Below are 22,042 nucleotides of genomic sequence, written 5' to 3' on the forward strand. Positions count from 1 at the left end.
GATGTTTGCTTTTCCTCACAAACAGTTTAGACACTCCTCTTTCCACCCAGTTCCTCTCACTTCTCTTCCCACACAACTCCCACCCGTCTTCTCGCTCACATCTGTAGCAAAAAATAAAATATGCATTAAAAAAATATAATGTTCTGCAATTTCTGCTCCAAAATGTGCTGCATATAGAGCAGGATGGAGTGTAAGGACTCTGTGCCTTTTTATAGCAAATATTTATGCTTCCTTTTGCTGCGGTTAGAAGTGACCTTCAGGTTGACTTCCCTTACTCTGGTACAGGGAAGCTTTCAGGTTTTCTAATTTAAAACCACTTTTTGCTCATGGTAGAAGCAGTAAAACTACTCAGGGCAAAGACTGCATTTTATTACCTAGTTACAAAACTAAGAAAAATGCAATACCATTTGGTTTTGCTTCTCAAAATATTTTTTCTTTTTTTTTTCAAGTTGCAACAGCTTTGAAAAATATTTGAACCATCTCCACTGGGCACATCCCCCAAATGGGCCTTATGATGGAGATCTCTGTGAGGCCTGGAATCCTTTTTCCATGGAACATCAGCTCGCTGTTTTTTGGCTTTGTGAAATCATTTTAGGATTATAACAGATACTCCTCTTTGCTTTTCTACAGGATTTATTTGCAGAGGCATTGGCTGTATACTTAAGATGCTTTTTTCTCTGTGGTGTTGTGGATGATGTATGATTCTGTCCTCTTGCATGGAAGGGTCTTTCAAATTCTGCAGCCCTTAGTTGCATTTGTCCATGTAATTGGAGAGTCCCTTTTTTTTTTTTAACTTTAAACTTAACTGTTTAGCCAATAGGAAAAATATAATTATGTAAACTTGCTCTAATGTATATGCCATTATATATTATATATGGGGAATTTTAGTATGTGATCAGCACAGTGATTTAAACTGGTGGATTAATTCACATGGACTGTTTTAGAGAGGTAGAACTTGTTCAGAAAATCAACAGAAGAAGTAGTTGCAAAACTTTTCCAAATGATAAATACTGCATGCTAGGTGATGTATGTGATAGATCTGGAAAAAGAACATCTCTGTGGAGAGAGAAAAGAAAATAAGAACACAGATGCTGTCACGTGCCAATAGGATGACACCAACTGGAAGGTCACATAGATTATGCTTTTTATGAGCAAATAGTGGATTAATCCAAGTTCAGGCTTTGTTAATACTGGGAAAGGAGTAGAGTAGGGCATACAACCCTTTAGGCTCCCTCTGCAGCTAACAGAAAGATGTAGCTGCTTCTGGAGTATGATTTACCTTGTCCTAAAGTAGATACTTTACACAGGTCAGATGAGCATTGTGCTCATGTGTATATTTCTTTCTACTGATTATAGAGAGTTTGGGGCAAGTTCCCAAATAAAATCCTATCCAAACTGGCCAAAAAGTTCATGAATGTTTTTCTAGAGAATGTGGTAAAAGCAAGGATAACATAGATACTTCCAGATTTTGTTCTGATCAGCAAGGAAGAACTGTCTGAAAATTGAAAAATTAAATGCAGCTTGCACTTGAGTGACCATATAGTGGCATAGGTTTTGATTTTTATTGAAAGAGAATGAGGAAGTACAGACGAATAAGAAACATGAACTTCAAAAATAGATTGCTATACATTCAGAGTTGATATGGAAAATCTTACAGGGAAGAAGTTTTAAAGGAAAAGGGAACTCGAAAGTGGTAGCTGTTTATTTAAGAAAAACTATTAAAAGCGCAGCAAAAAAGGAAAGATAGGGAGTGTAATAAGCAATGAACCAGGATAATGTGAGAGCCTTTTGATGATATGAAACTCAAGTAAGAAACAGAAAAAGTGGAAGCTGGGTCAAGTTACTATTGTTCTAAAAACCACAATTCTAAAAATTTTTTAATTTTAGGTAGCTTTTGGGGACAAAGTCAAAAAGGCAAGATATAAAACAAACTGTAACTAGCAAGGATTAGAAAAAGTAGCAAGAAAATATTTGATGAGAGAAAAAAAAAACAAGGAATAAATGAATTTCTAAATAGTTGGAGGTAAAAATATTTAAAGGTGAGACTGGGAAAGCTGAAAGATTTAGTGCATTTTTTTGCTTTTGCTACTTTAAAAAAAGGTTCATAATCATCCTGTTAGTTTCCTATCAACATCTTCATATAGTGGTGGACCACAAGTCCCCCAAAGACTAGGGAGAAAGAGAAAAAGCAAAGATGCTGTCATGAAAGGATTATACCAATGGGAAGATCAGGGGAATGAAGCTTCTGAGCAAATAGCAGATTAATCTAAGCTCAGGCTTTGTTCATAACATTGGGAATTTCTGGGATTTCTGGATGAGTTAGAAATGGCAACAGTTTTCTAAGAGACCTCTACTGATCTATTTTTTTGTGGGACTGGGTGCACAATGCTTCACCTTTCCAAATTAACTCATTTTCACTTTTTACAATATATGCATAATATAGAGATATATGTCGAGTACTTGCTTTCACCATGCTGGCTCAAAAAATTCAGAGGGACAAAACTGAATCACTCATGCACCCAAAATCTCTGTATAATAAGAGGAGATTTTTAGAGGTACAGATGGCAATTGGACACCCAGAAGCTGGGTGCAAATGCAAATTTATGCTTTTGAAAACCCTCTCCTATATCTGTTTAAAGAAATTACTTATTCTGAAAAAAAACTCTCATTTTTTCCATGAAGCTTTGGAGTGCAAAGTCCATGTCAAGAAAGCCCTAGCATCCTCCTTGACCATAAAAATTCACGTTAATGAAGTGTGAGATGTGTCTGTGTAAACATTACCATCTGGAAATACTTAGCCTTAGAGAAGAGCTCTGGAAGCAAACTGTTATTTTGGCATTGTTGATAAATATATAACTGATGGCTGGAAGTTGAACTTAGACACGTTCAGCCTTGAAACTTGATGCACGTGTTTGTAGTCGGGGTATCTAGGTTACATTTCTATAGAAGCTGGTAGACTTGTCCCTCAGGATCTTCAAAATAAAATAGATAACTTTCTAAAACACAAGCTTAATACAGTTTCTAGAGAAAAAAATTACTGCCTGTGTATGCTGGAATGCAATGTATGCTAGGTGGCTATAGAGCTCCCTTTTGGCTTTTATATTAATTTAGGAAACATTCTTCCTGCTGGATCTCTCTCTGTCTCCCTCCCTCCTTCTAGATTTCTACAATATATAAAATAAAACGCAATTGCCTTGGTGCAGTAACTGTTTTCTCGCTTAACTCTAATAGTTCCAAGTGCATGATTAGAACTTAATAAATTATACTAACAATCCTCATGAATAAGACATGGTTTTTTTGCCAAGCAGTGTTAGCTATCAGACCTGTCAGTTATGTGTCATGTCAGTGTAAATTGCCCTAGACTACCAGCTGTGTATTTTTGCTATGATGAAATCATCAGTTGCTTCTAAAACATTCATTTTGCAATTGCCTCAATGAGGAGAAATGATCTTTCTGATGCCAGATTGCGTGCTCATCAGCTCCTAGTAGTTTAAGGAGGAGTTCACATTCAGTTCAAACCTTCTAAATTAGCAAATTTTGTTATAAGACTGCCAGACAGAATTATGTCACATCTGATATACTGAGGATTTGGGGTGAGCTTTTCACCCTTTGGTATAGCCTCACCATCAGCCTCATAATGAAGGGAAACTAAAACCACAAATTTGAAAGCCAAAATTGTTACTGCTAGACAAAATGGCTACATCCCTGAGCTCTGTTCATTCACAGATTTGCCTCAGGCTGGACTTTTGTGTTGTACTTAGACAAACTAGACTCCAGGCATTATTCTGCTCTATTGCCCAGTAAGTTTTGAGTTCTTGAGTGATTTAAAAATGATCATATGACTTGAGCTGCATAATAATAGAATTTGGCCATCCATAAAATAGGGTATTTGAGGGATATCTGCGGTAATATGATTAGGGAGGTGTTGGAGATGTTTTTGAAAGAAGAAGCTAGATATAACCTTTTCCTGAACAAGCCAGCCCACTAGGGCAATAGCTGTAGCAAAGGCAAAAATACTTACAGAATACAATGGGTCATTTCCTTTTCATTGGTTTTAAAAGACATGCTTCATTTCAGACTATGGAACATCATCTATTCAAAGTATGTATGTCACATAATGCTAATCTATAGAGCCACAAACTATCTCTGAATGTTGTGATTCGGGCTGTTTTAATATAAAAACATAAACATTTAACACTTCATCTAGAACTGAACATTTCAATTAGGCAGACAAGCTGCCATTGAACCATTGATAGGTTTCCTCATGGTCACTGGATTGAATTCAGTACAGATTTGCAGTGACACAAGCCAATGGCCACCTCAGTGTTGTGGCTTTTCACAAGTCATTCAGTTCTTAAATTTGCCAGTGTCTCACTGCTTGGGGTCACACAAGTCACCAATGCCTTTCTGTTTCTAAGCAGCCTCTAAATTTGATTCACCTTTGTATTTCAGTTCCCGAGTAGCTGCTTCAGCCAGCTTGCTGGCTTCAGCTTGAAGTACAGTTTTCATCATCTTCAAATTGTAACGTACTTGTTAAAATGGAAATCTTTACTTCATTTCAGAAGCAGGAGAATTGCAATAATTATTTCTGTTTATATCATCCTTTAAAATTCAAATGTAAGCTAAGAACACTGAAGCATTATGAACAAAACTGATCAATGATAGTGTAGCTATATCCATATACTGGAAGAAAAAAAATTGCTTTAACAACTTGGCTTGGCAGAAACCAATGTACATGAAATGACTGCTACTGATAGGGAAATGCCTAAATGTCCCAGGATGAGCACAGGAGACAGGGAAATCCAAGTGCTGAAAATAGAAATAGGGAGAAAGATGATTAATTCAGAGAAGGCAGGAAAGAGAGTGGAAGTAACAGTCACATAAAAAGTAAAAGCTGGAGGAGGTAGGAGGGGCAATTTGATGTCAGCTTGGAGTAGGAAGTCTGAAGACAGCAGAAATTGCAAAGGAGAGTGAATGTGTGAAAACAGACTTTGATTGAAAAGATGATGCTGTAGTGAGATGCATGAGATAGGCGGTGGCAGAAATAGGAGGCTGTTTGAGTGACCAGGCAGGAGGAGGGAAGGTAGAAAAGTAGCAGCTAGATTTGAGTTTAAGCACTGATGATGAGCTCTCCATTTTAACACAAATGAGCATTCTTACTTATTAAGTATTGTATTTGATTAATGAGGGGTTAATGTATAATGTTAACGAAAAAGCCAATGTCTATATTTATTTCAAAATTAGTTAATAAATATTGGCCTGTGCTATTAGCTAGCACAGTACTCATATACGATATTTGTCATTAGTAATAGCAGTTGTCTTAATATGAAAAGACCACATATGTGCCTCTGTCTAGACTTTGGCATTAGCAATGAGATAAAATGCCATTGATCACCTCACAGTTGCTGGATTACATCCAGCCCAGGTTAGTAACAGAAGTAGCTGGTAGCTATTTAGTGACCTGAAAGAAATAAAGTTCATGTCCATTCAGACTCCAATGAGCCTATGTGTCCTTTGCAAAAGCCAGAATTTATTTCAAACCCGGTTTAAACAAGTTCTGAGGAATTCTGATGGAACTGAGAGGAAATAGCTCTTAAGGTTATCACTGGAGTGAACGTCACTTAAATTACTTCAGTCTCAAAGTTTGCCAATCTGGCATCATTCACAAATGCTGCATTCATTGTAAGAATTTTTCTGTACAGTTTGGGATAATAAAAAGTCTTTGACTATGGTTATAGGCTTAACAGGTACCATTTGGAATGATTCATGTGTTCTAGTGAGTCATAAAGCGTGCTAGTAGGAATTGCCCTACTATAAAAGAAAATGTGTGCAAGACACCACTTCACAAATATAATCTTAATTTTCTTACTGCTTCAGAGATCTAACAGAGGCTTTGATACCTCTTTCAGATGGTTCATCTTCCTCTTTAAATTTTCTGTTAGGAAAAGGCATACTAAATCACATAGCTCGTACCCCCACAGTGTTTCTTGTTTTCCAGAGAGAAAAGAATTTGCTTTTAAAAGGCTCAGTTCATCAGAGCATAAAGACCAGCTTACTAGAGGCAAAAGCCATAACTCTAAGGTAGCAAGATGAGGAAAATTGAAAAGGTCATTAAAATTATTGGCCCATAAAGAGAGAAACAGGATGCTGGGCATGGAGAAGAGCAGACATGACACAATATTATGTTTTCAGTGGAGTTCAGGATAAGATAACCAGTGTAGTTTAAACTAAACAGTTTTAACGGATCAGAAGAAAATGTAGGCACAGAAAAGATCAGAGGAAGTGAGAAAAGTGAGAGAAAAGCTATCAGCGTAAGCCTGAGAATTTAAAAGAAGGTAAGTTGGAGAGCAAAGACTCTTCCTCCCCTGTGTATTTCTCCCTTCTTTCTATTTCTAAACATTTTCTTCACTAGTAAGGCAAAACTTTTTTATAGTAACTTTTTTTTTTTTAATGGAAGTGACATCTCTCACATCTGTGCCAGTGCCCAGGTTTTTGGGTGAGCTGTCCACGGTGCTCAGCGCGCTTAGCCCGGCACTGCTCTCCTCTAACGTAGCCGGCTGCAATTCTTGCAGAAGTTCAGCCTCCAGCTAGCTGTATTAGCATCAGCTTACACAATGATGTCCTGTCAAAGCTGTAACACATTCATGCTCAGCAAAGAGCTGTAATTTGGCAACATGCATGAGTTTCTTACAATTCTTTTACTTTTCACTGGAATATATCAACTGCCATAGTTGTGTGGGCCATTGTGTCAAACTGTTATACCACCTTCTGGTGAGAAAAGGCTTCCCTAGACATGTTCAGGGCAATCACCTCATGGTGAAGGTCATCTCTAATGTGTATTTTTCCAATATTCCCTATCTCACTGGAAGAGCATGTTCCCATCACCTAAGGGATGATGCTATATGACTGGTTCCTAATGACTAATGAGGACCACCAGAGAACATGGTTCAGCTTCCCTCTCATCCCTTTTCTAATTCTCTTAGGAAAACTTAAGAGGGCCTGCAAAGTTAAAGCAGATGGGTAGGGTTCTTCGTGTCTTTGCTTAATGCAATCAATGGGAAGTCTGGCTGTAAGAGCTGCCTTTCTACTCAAGCTTCTGGCTGTTTTTCAGACTCCAAAAGCTCTTATTTTGTGAGTTTAACAAACAAAAGAATTCAGCCACAGTTTGAGAAATCTGCTGTGTTGTTCCATGATACAGGAGTCCCATTTCTTTGCCATTTAATTTACTCTATAAAATCACTGTACAATGTTACTGACAGTTCAAAGAAGAAATGAAAAACAATCATCTTCTATGCTTCCTCTCCAGAGAAGGGACTTGTTTTTCCTTTCCTTTACAACTCAACCAGAGATCCCAAGTGTTCATTTAATTGCTGTGCAAACACAAAATAAGGTGGCTTTAATACGGCAGATTATTCTGCTAACCTCCACCTTGTTTGAATGACCTAGATATGAATTGTGCTCAAGCTGATGTAACATGAGAAGACACTGTAGTAAGTCTTTAACTGGCACAGTTCAGAGTTGAGCAAATTTGTGCTGATATGGGCTACTCGATTAAATATTTTAAAGGGAATATAACTCTTCCAATTTTAAAAGAGTACGGTTTATCCAAAATATAAATCTTATCTTTTATTTAGATTATGATTCCATATGAAGTTAATAGTACTTTAGTTTGAATCAGTGAAATCAAGGGCAATTACTATAATTACTATGACCTATAGTTACATCTTTTTCTCTATCTCAGTTTATATTTGTTTGTAGTTTTTAACTACAGTCTTTTGTTATAGCACTTCCCTTTGTTTGTAAGCTTTCTAACCATTTTTTTGCACAGCGTACAGAAGAGACAGACAGCTGTATAAGCTGCAGGCTTTTCTTATTTCCATTATGTCAAATTCATTTTGGAATTAGGCATCAAAAATTGTGCAGTCAAATTCATTCTTGGCTAGGGCATCAAGATTGTGCAGTCAAGCTCAGAACAGCAACGCTGCTTTGCTTATTATATAATGTTTCTTAAAGGAATCCAGCCCATTTAATAGAATAAAATAACGTCTTTGGTGTGTATAAAACATTCCTACACACACATGCAACTTCTTGTATTTTTGTTTCTTTTACTGAGTATTCTTAACACAAACACATTAAATTCATTGAAAGCAGTAATTGGAAGCAGATTTAACCATTCACAATGAAATCATGTCAGACAAAAATATCACCATACACAATTGTTGTAATTAAAATATTGTTTTGGTGGAAGAGGCAGGGAAAAGAGTATTATTCATTTTATCCCTTCATGCTGTCAAACGAAAAACTCTTGTTCTTTTTGGCCTGAGGGTAAGAATTTGATTAGAATGTGTAAATTAATGTTTTCTTTCATCAAGATTGAATGTCTCTATATAAATATGCTGTTTTTCAACTAGAAGGTTTAGGACTTGATTATGTTTGCTTTTAAATATTGGGAAAGAATACTGCTCAGGGCAGAAAGCGGTTTGCTTCTCCAGTTCTTGTTCTGAAGGAAGTCAGACTAGGTGATATGAAGGCCCTTTCTAACTTTAATGTCTAACATTCAGTACTGAGATCCTCTCCTAGGTGCTGGTGTGCAAAACAGCATGTAAAAAGCCTCCCATCTACCTATTTGACAACAATTGCTTGACTTCTGCAGCTGTGTATCTACAAGAGCAAGATCACTATTTTGGCAATGCAGTGTAAAATCAAGCCTAATGAACTGTTACCTGTTCAGCCTTACTTAATCTGCTTTGTCTAGCTTGCTTATCATTTGATAAAAATACAGAAGATAGAACTGAGGTGCTGTTTTCTTTCTGACATTTTTTGTTCTTGCTGTTCTGATTTCAGCTATTCAGAACTGAAATTCTTCATCAAGTGACCATCCTAGCCTATATCTTAACCAGGCTCTGCGCTTGATTTCAGAGAATTTCAGTCATTATAATGTGTTGGTGTCTGCAACTTAGACAATCATTTCCTCCACAAAAAGCATGCAAAGGGCGGGAAGCAGTCAGTTACCATTTCAGTGGCTTCTTTTTGTTCTGAGGAAAAGAGAAAAATGTTTAACTTAACTTTGGTAGAATTATTGTCTTATTTGTATATCCTTAAAGCTTTATTGGAAATTTGGTTATTAGATAACATATAAATAGAACAATTGTTCTTCAGAGCAGAAAGAGAATAAGAATGTAGTTCCTTTATTCTTTCATACATCCTCTCCTTTTGCCTTCAGAGAGATTATTATGACTTATTAATGATTTTTAAAACTTCGTGTTCTATTAACACAGCTCTTATTATAAGACCACCACCAGTTATTCATATACTGCCTAAGAGAGACGTGTATTTTCCTAAAGTCTACAGTCTTTAATCTTAAGCCTAAAAAACCTGATTTTTAATTTTTTTTCCTGGACCTGCTAATATTGACCAGATGACATCATCCATATCCTTCTCCCCAAACCAGGAGCTGAGGAATTCGGAAGTCTTTCTTTATGCTTCTCTTCAGTTCATCATATTGCTTTTTCCTCGGGACTTTCTCAAGGACAGTATATATGGAGAGAGAAACACTGAGAGAAAAGGCAAGCTTTCTATTAAAGGAAAGGTCATTTGGCTTCAAATTCTCTTCTCCAAAGACCCTGAATCCCAGTTAAGGTTTCCTATGTGGCATGGTATAGCCACTGTGCTGCCTAAACTTCAGGACTCTGCTTTGGTCCTCCAGAATGCCAAAGCTGTGACTACAGCGTTGAATTAACAAGTAGTTATACTACTGGTGCACCTGTGCCCCATAGCAATACAGCATTAAGTGTCTTAATGTCCTCACTGAATAAGGATAAGGCCACAACAGCTCTTCCTTTCACAATAGTCTGTCCGTTCAGGAAGTGTGTATTCTTTACAGAGGTTTTAAACTAAGTCCTAATTGATACCACATTCATCTGTAGGTAATATCAGTGTCATATATTAGACTTTATGGCACTGAAAACGGTGATTCTCTCCTTTTGCTCTTTTAGAATGCACTCAATTTTTGCCCTCTCTAATACTATGTTCCTAGACTGAATTTCAGTGAGTTTTTTGCAGGGGTCTGTGTTAGTCTTGCCATCCACAGAACTTAAGGTTCATGTACACAGCTTTGAAAACCCTTGACTCATTATGTGCAAAGCTTCCACCTTCCTTACATCTGTGGCTTTCAAACAGGAAAGCTGGAGAACTGAGAACTCTTGTGTTAGACAAATTATGAAGTTTATCATCTTTCATTTGGGCTATGCTCAGATTTTTTTTTTCAGGGGCATGAGAGTTTTACCTGTTAATCAAGGTATTCACTTCTCTCTACACTGTCTAAATAAAAATTGTGAGAAGAATATGGATTTTGCACACTTCAGATGACAGAAATGTTGCAGAAATTTCCAGAATATACCTATGAGTGTATATGATCCAAAGACACCAATACATGGCAATACCAGAATAATAGTCATGGCTTACCTTTAGATTGTCTGTATCATTGTAACAACATGGGCATCCATATGTACCTCTCCATGAAGCATTATATTCTGGCACAGACATCTGCTTAGAACGTTTCTTTAGGTGTGGTAATCTTCCAGCCTGCACTTCTGCTGCAAGATGCCCACCTTGTAGCAGCTACTTTCATGCTCTTTAAAATGCCTCATCCCTGTATATACTCTACCAACTCTCCTCTCTCCTGTCCACTGAGATGCATATCCTTGTGCAAAAGTCACAGCAGTCAAGCATGGTGGCTTGGTACTGTGTTTATGCCCTACATATGCTGCCCCAAAGTGTCCAGGATACGTGCATGGATCAAGCAGGCATTACCAGCAAGCAATTTCTGATTTCATCTGGCAACCCATCCACTGTGGAATACGCATATGGGCAAAATAATTCAAAGAAATCCAGCTGTTGTTCTGCAACATAACTTATAATTCACTTTTTCATTCACGTCATTACTGTGATTGTATAATCAGTCTTGTTTGCCTGAGGATATGAGCAAGGTCAGATTTCAATAGATTATATTCTTCTGTTTTGAAAGTTATGTATTTTCTTTCTGAATCTGAAGATAAGCCACTGTATAAATCATGCTTCGGCAAAATCCTAGACCATCTATAACTTTGAATGATATTAAAATAATATAGCTGGTTGAACTTCAGACTTAATTTTTATTAGAACAGGAGAGCTGATTTTTATGGAGAACATGGGTGGAAATATTAAGCAATCATCAAATACGTAACTTTAAAAAGTTTTTGAGGGGAAAAAGATGTGTTGTTTAGGAAAAAATGTTTTTTTTTCTCCATTGCCATGAAGGGAACAAAAAAAGTTGAGGAAAGATATTTCTCCAGACAGACCTGATGAGGAAAACTTGGATTCTTATGGAATCATGTTATCAGATATGTGAAATCTCAGCTAGACAATTATGTTCCAGTACACAGTCAAAAGTACTATAGCATAGTGTGATCTTCTGGATCAGAAACTATGGGATTTCCTGTGTTGTATATTATTACTATCAAAAAAAAAAAGTTTTTTCTGAGCATAATAATTTAAATATTGGATTCACACATTAGTAAGGACTAGATTTTGTCATACAATAATAAATGTGCGTTCCCAAAACATCGTGTTCTCTAAGATTTGATGAATGACAGCAAGTTAAAATGTGTCAGCTTCTAAATGTAATTCAAAATAATCAAAATAAATCTATTTGTACTAGATTTCATCACCATTATTTGTAAAGTTCTGTGGAATCCATTTTATTTTTGTGCAGCATTAAAAAGTTGTTAAAAGTTAAATAAAATAAAATCAATATTTTCAATATATGCTTAGTCATTTTATGTTAGTACCTGATAAAAATAAACACAGAAACAGTTGCTAATGTTGAGAATTTGGGACCCATGCTCTGGCCTGTTTGCCTGTGAAAACTGTGGTATGGCACTCTCTTTTTTTTCCCTTTTTTTCTTTTTTCTATATTTTTTCTTTTCTTTTCTTGAGCAATAAGAAATGGATTTCTGTCCTGCTGGAATTGTTTACATTTCAGAAGTTTTCTGTTCTTCATAAAACTTTATGAAATGGAAATCTTTAGAAGTGAAGAGGGAAAAGAAAAAAAAAATCACACATACTTCAATAACACTCCTCTTGGAGAGAAAGATTCATATTACTGCAGCAGCTAGTAATTCTATAGGTGAAATAGAAATAGCTCTGACAACACAACCTGAATGAGGTGGAAAATTCTTTAAACTAGACAGAGAAGGGATTTGATCCCAGGTCCTCCTCACGGAGGGGGATGTGAGCGTGTTTATGGATGATTGCTGGGAAGCAGGGACAGAGTAAGGGGGGCTTGTTAGGAGAGGGTTGTTTATCTTTGTTCAAACTAGCTCATGGACCACTAGAAAGTTTTGACTCAATTTAATTAGGATTTTATGATGAAAAATGTTTTCTTGAAGAATTTCTGTCCACCTTACCTTTTTGGGCTCCTTTCCATGTGTCTCGTCGTCATACATACCAACACCCATTGTGCCTCTTCCTTGGGATGCTGCTGACAAAACATTTCACACTAAATCTGCAAACCAAGAGAGCTTTGAAACTGCCCACAACTCTTATGGATGGATTCCTGCTTCATTCTGCTATGTCCAGCTTCCACTACTTAGGGAGCACAAAACCGTCATTCAGGAGTCAGAGAAACCTGTGTCCAGCTGCTAGAGGTGGCTAAGCTGCACCTGGTAGCAACTCCATAGCAAGACAGGAGGATCTATATAGTCAATAGGAGAAGGGATGGCATGAAAAGAGGATGGTAGATGCAGTTTCTGCTCTGGAAGTTCTTTGACCATCAGTTTTTGCCAGGGATATTCCATTTATCTCCAGGTTCCCCTGGAGCTACAGACTGGCCTTGCAGAGTCTGGCTGGAAGAGCTGGTTTCCTTGCCTGCAGTGTTCTGCAGTGACCTTTGAGCACAGCAGAGAATTTAACTTCTAAACCTTAAATTTAAAGTTAAATCGATGGATGAAGAGACTACTACAGATGTAAACTCAGTTGAGCAGAAAACCCCCAAAACAGTGGTTGCAGAAGAATATGCACAGATATGCATGTACAAACTACGGTGTGCTATATTAGTGCAAATTCTCGTGGCCAGCCTTTTGAGTTCATGGCTTTACTTTGGCATCTGGGCAAACTGACTTTTGTGTCTGTCAGATATTAAACAGAAAAGCTCTGTCTTTCTGCCTAACGTTAAGCTACTCATATCTGTTGCTGTCTGCATTTCTCCTGTAGGTGAATGGTATTGATCTTCGAGGTGCTACCCACGAGCAGGCTGCAGCTGCGCTAAAAGGAGCAGGGCAGACGGTAACAATCATAGCACAATACCAGCCGGAGGGTAAGTAAAATAATAAACTTAAGGACATAAGGTAAAAGATAAGTGCTTTAAAGCCACCCATTTAAAAGGATGAGGCTGTTGTAGCTAGTGCTTTTCCCAGCTATCACCAGAAGTCATCCAGAATGAAAATTCAAGTGACAGTTTTATCCCCAAGAAGTGGCTATATTTTTATTGTAATTTTTGCTTTTAGAAATGTTTTATGCAACTGTAAGAACTGTCTTTAAGTGTGCATATAATAAGACAGTAAACAATACATAGTTTATCATTTTATTTTCATTATTGCTTATTCTATGTTCTTTTCTTTTCTCTTTTCCTGGAGATAGATAGTGCAAAAAAGAAGTTAACAATGAACAGTAATGCCAGGAAGATCTGAAGTTGTCCCAGAGAGCCATGATCAGAATTAAACAAAGATAATCTCTTCCTGGTGAATGCATGCAGCCCCTCATTATTACTAGTGGATGACTGTGTCCTTGTAGCTCCAGGAGAATTAGCCCTGGATAGCAAGTATTTACAAGAGAAGCATGCTAAATAAAACTATCAAGAGGAAATTTAGCAAAATATCAGACATTTAGAGTGGGATTTAGCTCACCCAGCTTTTGATGTCTAATATTTAGCTTTCTGGTGTTTCAACTAGTCAGCTGGGCTCTATTTCAGTGGAGAGAAGTAGGCATTGATTGATCTTACCAGTCCAGAGTAAAGTGACAGAGCTCCATCTCATTGTCCACAAGCTACGTTTTTTCCTAACATGAACTTTCTGATAGAAACTAGAGATCATTTTCCTTCACAGCAGTTGTTACTGTGAACCTTTCTCCAGGTGAATTCTGCCCCTACAGGTATCTGTGAAGACTTGCTGGCATCGTTTTATCAGTTTTCAGTAAACATTGAAATAGCTAAATTTAGAAGTCCTGCTATGACCTCCTCAACACAAGTAGTTGATTCTTCCTACTTGTACCTGCCTAGAGCACACGTAGGTCTCAGGTGAAACAGTGCAGTTTTAATAGTAGGTTCTGCTGGTCTTTTTTTTCAGAGACACTGGTGAGATGAATTAGTACTGCCAGAGTTTATGCCACATGATACCTTCTTTTGGTCCTCTGAATCCTGGTGATAGCACACAAAGAGAAAAAAAGTTTAGCCAAACTTATAGTTGTGCTTCAGATCTGGTATCATGCACCCATTTATGTGCTTATCTGCACTTGAGTCACCAAGCAGAATAAATTAGACCACACTAAGAAATGTGCAGATGAGAGCAAAGGAAAATTGTAGAAGTGTTTATATTTTGTTAAATAAGTGGAACATCTTCATATAAAAATGCATAAGCAATAATCAGAGTTATTTCAAAGAAAAATTATTGAAAAGCAATTTCATTACAGATAGCCAGCCACAGTGGATTCTCAATAAAAACATGTTCCCATTAGTTGTGGCAGTCTCGTTTGCCGTCTAGGGATTTTATACTGCAATTATCACCATGGTGTCTGAGTACTTATAGCAATCAACTGCATTTCAGAGTTGTTCTGTGCCTTTGTTAATGCACAGAATATACATTGCTTGACAGATTTTCCTTTTATATTTGAATTTGCAATTGACATACCTTTCCCCTATATTTTACCAGCTCTGTACTCATCAAATTCAGTTTTGGCAAGTATTCAATTCAAATACTGCTTATTAAATCCATCAAATATTATCTTGCCTATTTATTCCCTTCTTCCTATAATGCTGCATCATTCACCAAGAGCCCTGTTTAGGGCAGACTAGTCCAGACTGCGTGGCTCATTGTCACTCAAACACAGCCAGTTTTCTTTCTCACCCAAATCATTCAGGACACAGAAGAAAGTGGGGCTGAGTAAAGAACAAGGCCCTGAACTTAGCATTTTTATAGGAAATGACTGAATTTGTTCAGGTGATGAGGGGAGCTTGAGTCCCATACCTTCTCATACCACCTGAGGCGCTCAGTAGTCACCCAGCCTGTCGTGTCTTACTACTGAAGAATGTCATTTTTTTCTGAGATGCTGGTTAATGCAAACTGTGTAGATACAGATGTAAAATTAAGTATTTCACTCTTAAAAAAAAAAAAACAGCAAAGAAACCTAAAACAGGTTTAAATAGCCTTGACAGAGAATTAATTAAGAATTTATGGATCACACAGAAAGACAAACATATTCTAGCTGTATCAGCCTAAATATTTAACTTATTCTAAAGATCCTGCAAAACTCTCTTTCTCCTTACTATGTAATTTTTACTTGATTCCTTATTCATCCTATCTTATTGTGAAGCATATATTGGAATTACTTTTAAAATGCTTCTAAAACCAGTAAAATGCATAAGCAAAGTAGACCTGTAGCTTGATTTTTCCATTTTCACACTAAAAGCTCTAAGTTGTTACTACAGCCTCAGGATTTTAAAGAGATCCAGTAATAGCCACTGCAAATGTTAACTGACATCTTTTTTGTTTTTTCCAGCTTATTAAGCATTTGCATCTTGCTGCAAACTAAAACATTCAACAAGAACTTTCGCTATTGATATTTCAGATATTAAGTGATAATGATATAAGTGCAAGTCAATTTTAAAAGCCAGCTGATGATTAGCAATTAAATAATAATAATTTAGTGTTTATGTACTAAAGGAAAAACTACAACATACTTACTTACCTTTGCAATAATATAATGTTTCCAAACTGAATAAAGTACTTCACTCTGGGAACAAGATGAGGCAAATACTATAGAAACAGCTTTAAAGTTTAAATCTCCCTTTCCTTGCCTTAAACAGTCAAAAGTTTGTCTGAACCTCATATGAACTCCCCTCACATTTATGTGTATAGACCTGGCAGCAAATCACATGAGAATGGCAACTCCTGCAAAAAATCTAGGGCTTGCCTTCAACTTGAATATCTTTTCCTCTGGATATTGTGGCACTGTGGTTTCTCATCTTGTCTGAAAAAAAAAAATGCAGAGGCTAGCAAAGACAAAATACAATAGCACCACAAAGCTCTCTGAATGCTGGCAGAGTTGTGGTTGCTGATGGTATTTATCTGAACCGCTTTGCCTGTCCCTCAGACAAAAGTGATGTTGGAAATAGGAGGAAAATCTGTGAAAGAGCACGGACAGTGAACAAAGGGAGAATGGAGGACACAAATAGTGATTTGCATGAGAAGGAGAGCGGAATGGAAGTACATGGGATAGAATAAAGAATGGAGAACAATTCCCTTTCCCTACGTCTTCTGCTCTTTAATCCCTGTTTACCTCAGGTACATCAACTTTATTTCCCTCATCTCTCTGAGAAACAGAAGAAGAGATAAAAGAGGTATGAAAGTCCAAACAGAAATACAAAATTCTGTGAAAAAACACATGGAAATTAGGAGCAAGAGAGAAAGGAATCACAGACATTAAAAAATCGGAGCTCGACAGTGAGAGTATGTCTCTAAGAACAAGAGCTATAACTGCATTTTTGGAGACATTCCTTATTTTCATTTTAAAAACTGAAAATAAGCTGTTCACTGTATCTTATGTATTGTGTAAACAGAGGTCAAGTAGTGCTGAGCATCATGATCTGTAATGGTCATTGTCACTCTAGTTCATATGGAGGCTCATGTGTGTATCTAGTTTTAAGTACACTAGCTATCCTGTGGGCTTCAAAAAGACAACTTTAGTGTATTCATGTGCTGCTCACATCTCCTGCACACAGTTTAAATGGAATTAAAGAAAATTTAAGGACCAAAACCACTTAGAACAAAACTAGAAGAGGAACCAATCACTTATAATTAGCTTTGCTCTCCAATTTTTAATATTCATAGAAACATTTTTGCTCTCCTCCATGCTTAGCAGCTCTTTAAGATCTCTTTTAAAACATTGTACAAACATAGAGCTAGTGAGCAGGCACTTCTCCTCTCCAAAATAAAAGCCTGATCCTGGGGAATAATCTTAGAAGGGTGGAGCAGTGTGTCCTTACTAAACAATTAATTGGAAATTAAAATGGGAATATATACTGCATAGGGAAATATTTTTTTACCCTTCTAGGCTTTTAGGCAGTACCTATTTTCATTTTAATGGCAGGAATGATAAACTACAGCCCAGTATGGAAGGAATTAAGAAAAAAGTATTCAGATAGTGAAACTGAAGCACATTTTGAAAGGAAGAGGAGCTTCATCTGAATTAGAGACAATTCCTCCTAAAAGTCATGGGGGGGGGGGGGGGGGGGGGGGGAAGGAGGGACAGAAAACTGGACTCCATAATGGAACTGCTAAAAAGCTTTGCTTTACATTTCATTCTCAAATGCTCTTAGTCCTTCCCAGTACAGCACTGTGAAAGGGATCGAATTTAGTCCTAAGATTTTTGCGAATTACTCCGTGTCAGTGACCTGTAAGCTGTGCTGTGCTGCATTGCAGTATCTCTGCAGCTATTCCTCCACAACAATCCCTGGAAAACCCTTGAACCAGTCAGGAGTTTCACGTGCTTTCGATCTTCCAAGTGAGCCAATTAACTCCCTAACAGCTTGCATATGGGGAAAACGTTCATCAGTTACAGTTTGATTAGACCAGCTGACACCGCAGAGGTCAAAAAGTTGTTGCATTGAGAGAATTTCAGCTTTCTGCCCTTTTGAGTTAGCTATTAGCTGCTTGCTTAGTGACACTGCAAATGGCAAGGAGCTCTGAGCCTGGCAGAAAGAGAGTCTCGGACAGAGAGATATTGCGATAAGCTGTGTCTTTCTTTGCAGACATCAGCTATGGAAGTTATTGGAGAACTGTACCTACAATTATAAAGCATCTCATGGCAGCAATGGTAATAAATTCACTTTTCAGTTCTTTTGTTCCTGAATCTGGGAGGCTCAGAGAGTGTATTGTAACAGACCCAGCTTTGATGAGCTGCATCAGCTTTTACAAAAGCGTAGTCCTAACCTTCATCTGACCTATTGATGCATGAAATCTCCTGCTTTTAAAATATCAGAGTAAAAAGCCAGGGATCACAGTCAAAGGTCTCACCCTGAAGAAATTCATGGATATTTTTTAGCTCCTTCCTCCATTTCATTCCTTGTCCCTGCCTCATAAAGGTAAATACTTGTCTCCTATTTTGGTACAACTATCACATATATTTCTGATTCAAATGTTTAACCTTTCTAGCTGCTGCAGAAATAACATAGGTACAAAATATTTGGGAAGAATAAATAATTGTATTTATTCATCTCTGTCTAGATCTTGTCTATACTTTGAAATGCTCTCATGTTAAGGGCCTTTTTTCTCAGCTGTTGAAAATCAATGTCGTTTAGATGACTTGGATAAAGTTGCATCAATTTACAGCAGTTGGCTTTCATTATGTGGAAGCCACTGTATCTAATTGCCAAAGAATGCAAGATACTAAGGTTACATTTCGTGCACGTGTATTTAGGAGTATAACGTAATCTAAGAATGCCCGTATGGGATTTGACCAAAGGCCCATTTGCTGAGGATCCTGTCTGAGTGGCCAGCAGCTTAGGGAGAGGCATAAGGGCAGGGAAAGCACGTAGCGATACTTCCACTGCATACTGTCTACCATACGTCCAGCATTTTTCAGCCTATGTGTTTGTTAGCAAATGCACAATTCTGTATATGTGCGCATCCATGCATATACACACACAGACAAGCACACATTTGTGCAAAAAGTTGCTTTTTTTCCTTGTCTTAGAGCCTTTGTTTTTCCTTAACAGCATCAGAGAAGATTGTGCTCTGGAGTTGTTATTTCAGATCCTAATTTATTCCTAGTAGTTGATAATGCACTAAAGTTCTCCCGTGCAGCAGACAAGGACTGCTGTCTCGTTCAGGTAGCAATAGCAAAGGTACTTTTTTTTTTTTCCTGCCTCTTTTTACAGTGGCATCCCCGACTGTGCTGGTTTCCTTATTTACTGATTTATTCTTTTAACCAAGTAAAGGAAGAGTGGCCTGCTTTCTCTGGCTGAATAAAAGTCATGTCTTTGCTCTTGAGTCTTCTTTTGGACAACTAGTTAGAACAGATACTTATTTACTGTTGGAATGTGAATTTGTTACTTTATTCACTAGACCTAAGAAAGGCCTGTGCCTCCTCTCTTGCTTGTCCATGCAGTGCCCACTGAAGTGAAGTAAGCCAGATTGCAGGTAGCGCTGTCATAACTATTTCTCCTTCTTCTGAGAATTGTAGTAAATTTTGCCTCAACAGAAGTGCAGAAGTTCACTGAGCAACAAACTGCTTCCTTGTTTGTTGCAAAGGTTTCTGTATAAATTAAGCTGTTTAACACTATCATGTGGCTGCAGTACTCAACCTTATGTAATGCATCAAATTACACACTCAAAACTAAAACTCTGGCACTGAAACTAATCCTTGAGTGTTGCAGGTTATGTCAGCAGTTAATGCGTATGGTTAGGTGTTGTGGTAGGCCTTTGCTGTTTTACTGCCTTTCCATCCAGAGAATACCACTTTGGTGCCCTCAGGACAACTGCAGCCGTCACCAAGATAGTATCACACTTCTCTGGTCATCGAAGATACTTTAGCTATAGCTTGTTTGCCTCTAGTTACTGCATAATCTTTAGAATATCCTGCTTTTATTTTTATACTATTGCAACAAAGTTTCAACTTCATAATTTAACTGCACACATTAAACTATCTTTATCTCAAGCGAAAAATAATAAAAAACGTGTTTCAAGTGAAAAGAACAGTTTAAAAATCTCCTGTTCCGCATTTAAATGACTTTCTCTTATCACAGTATTTCCTTTCTGTTTGCCTGAGCTGTCCTCACCACAACTTCCGCTCTACTGCACAGATTAACTGTAGTCCTCCAGCAGACTCTGCCTGCATGTACGGGCAATGCCTCAGCCCGTATATAGAGCAAGATATTTTCTTTCACTTGTCACAACCGAAGAAACACAAGAGATTAAAAATGTTCCTTTAAAGTCCAGTTTTAGTAGGATGCTCTTAAGAAACACAAAAAGTTGTATTTTAATTCATCTGTAAAATTTAAAGAGCACAATCCCAGCAGAGCTGCACAGTGGAACTCATCCAATACTGAATATTATGTTTCTTAAAAAGCATAATTTTGGAATTTTTTTCATGCTTAGACTAAATAACCAAAACTTACTATGCATGAAACAAGTTATAGCTTTGATTTATTTTCTTTTTTTTTTTTGTGATGATTCATTAAAACTTTAACTGTGTTAGCATTTCTTAAAGCTTTTGTCATGTTAAAGTTATAATTTTGGGTATGTGTGTAAGGCAGCCGYCCCAGTCTGTTAGACTGCATTTGCTGTTTCCTCACAGTGTCCCGAGCTTGCTTGATTCCCATTTTCATAAATGTTTCCGTTTAAGTGTTTTTTCTACAATTCAGTCATATTTAGCTCTTGTTTCTATCAGTAAGCTTTAATTTTCCTTAAATAGTATATTCTTCCATAAAATTGACTCAGTGTCAGCTATAGGAAGTTGTACAGGCAAATATGATTTCCTTTTAAAACATGTCTTTTCCCGTTTTCATTTTAAATGTGATAACATAAAGTTATGTTTTGTTTGGGCTTTGTTTGTACTTGTTTCTTTGAGCTTCCGTTATTTCAGATCCTGCTCAGTTTTTTCTTGGTTCATGTACAGTTTTTTCTGCTAACTCTTATTTATATATACAGAGAAAAGAGTATATCTGTTAAAAACTCATGCTGGAGAAAGTAAATTGCTTTTTTGGCAATTTCTTAATTAAAGTTTAGCAATTTCCTCTTTTTCCTGTTTTCGTTAAGGTAATCATAATCATAAAGTAATAAGTTAGTCTCAGTGGGAATATGAATAAAGAGTTGATTTTATTTCTGCAACAGCTGTTATTTTTGCAGCTGCTAATTTTACTGTTAAGTATGGGATACAATTTCTTCTCATTGTTTTTCCCTATTTTGGAGTTCACTAAACTGAAATTGCCTGGCCTGTGTTTTCAACATTACGTGACAGCTTTTTCAGAAAACAAGAATTTTTTGCAATGTGTAAGTTACGAATGGTTTTGCGAACTGGACTTTTAATAGTTCTTACAGCAGTAATAGGAATAATAATTTTATAACTCTAGTGATACTACAGAAATAGTTTCTAATTTTATGTCTTTGGCAAGTAGAATGGAAAATGCTTAATTGCATGTTTGGTTCTCACTCTATTGGAAGGTACATGAACTTGTGGAGTAAGCATCTGAGTTGGCAGAGGGGAGCCTAGGGAAAATTATCTTTAAAGAGGGGAAAACGTTGAAATTATTTACAAATCACATTTCAGTTTTTCTTCACTCTCTCACTCTCTTTTCTTTTTCAGTTCTTAGTTTTTCACATAATTTGAAATACAAATGTACTCTATACCAAAGACAGAGGTTTGGCAGATTATTTTCTTTTTTCTTTAGTTTTTAAGCAACAAATTTTACAGACACTTCTGTTACATTAGTTCTTTTAGAGTGGCACCATTTCATACATGTGACTTCAGCAGCTCATTTATTTCCAGCTATTTACTTTAAAAATGTTACCTTTTCTTTCTTATTAATCTTCTTACTTTGCAAAGATTTCATCTGTTTCTTTTTTTGTGTTGGTTTTTAGTTACTTCAGAGTCTCTTTCTTTCTTCCTTACTTTCGGTTTGTGTAAGTTTTGTTCTATTTCCTCACTGCTGGTTTTCCTCATCTTCATGATCTTATACAACTTCACCTTTAGAGGCTATTATGCTAACTTGAAACTGGTCCTGGGTGACTGG

General features: G+C 36.9%; 1 protein-coding gene across 1 annotated transcript in view; it reads left to right on the forward strand.

Annotated features, from left to right (window-relative positions):
• The window catches only part of DLG2 (discs large MAGUK scaffold protein 2), a 646,550-nt gene that overhangs the window by 414,893 nt on the left and 209,615 nt on the right, over positions 1 to 22,042 (forward strand). The window contains exon 13 of the mRNA XM_026069322.1: positions 13,252 to 13,354. Coding sequence (XP_025925107.1) covers positions 13,252 to 13,354 — 103 coding nt within the window. The remainder of the gene's footprint in view (positions 1 to 13,251; positions 13,355 to 22,042) is intronic.

This window comes from Apteryx rowi, unplaced genomic scaffold, assembly GCF_003343035.1.
Source record: "Apteryx rowi isolate R43461 unplaced genomic scaffold, aptRow1 scaffold_291, whole genome shotgun sequence".
NCBI classification, from domain to species: domain Eukaryota; kingdom Metazoa; phylum Chordata; class Aves; order Apterygiformes; family Apterygidae; genus Apteryx; species Apteryx rowi.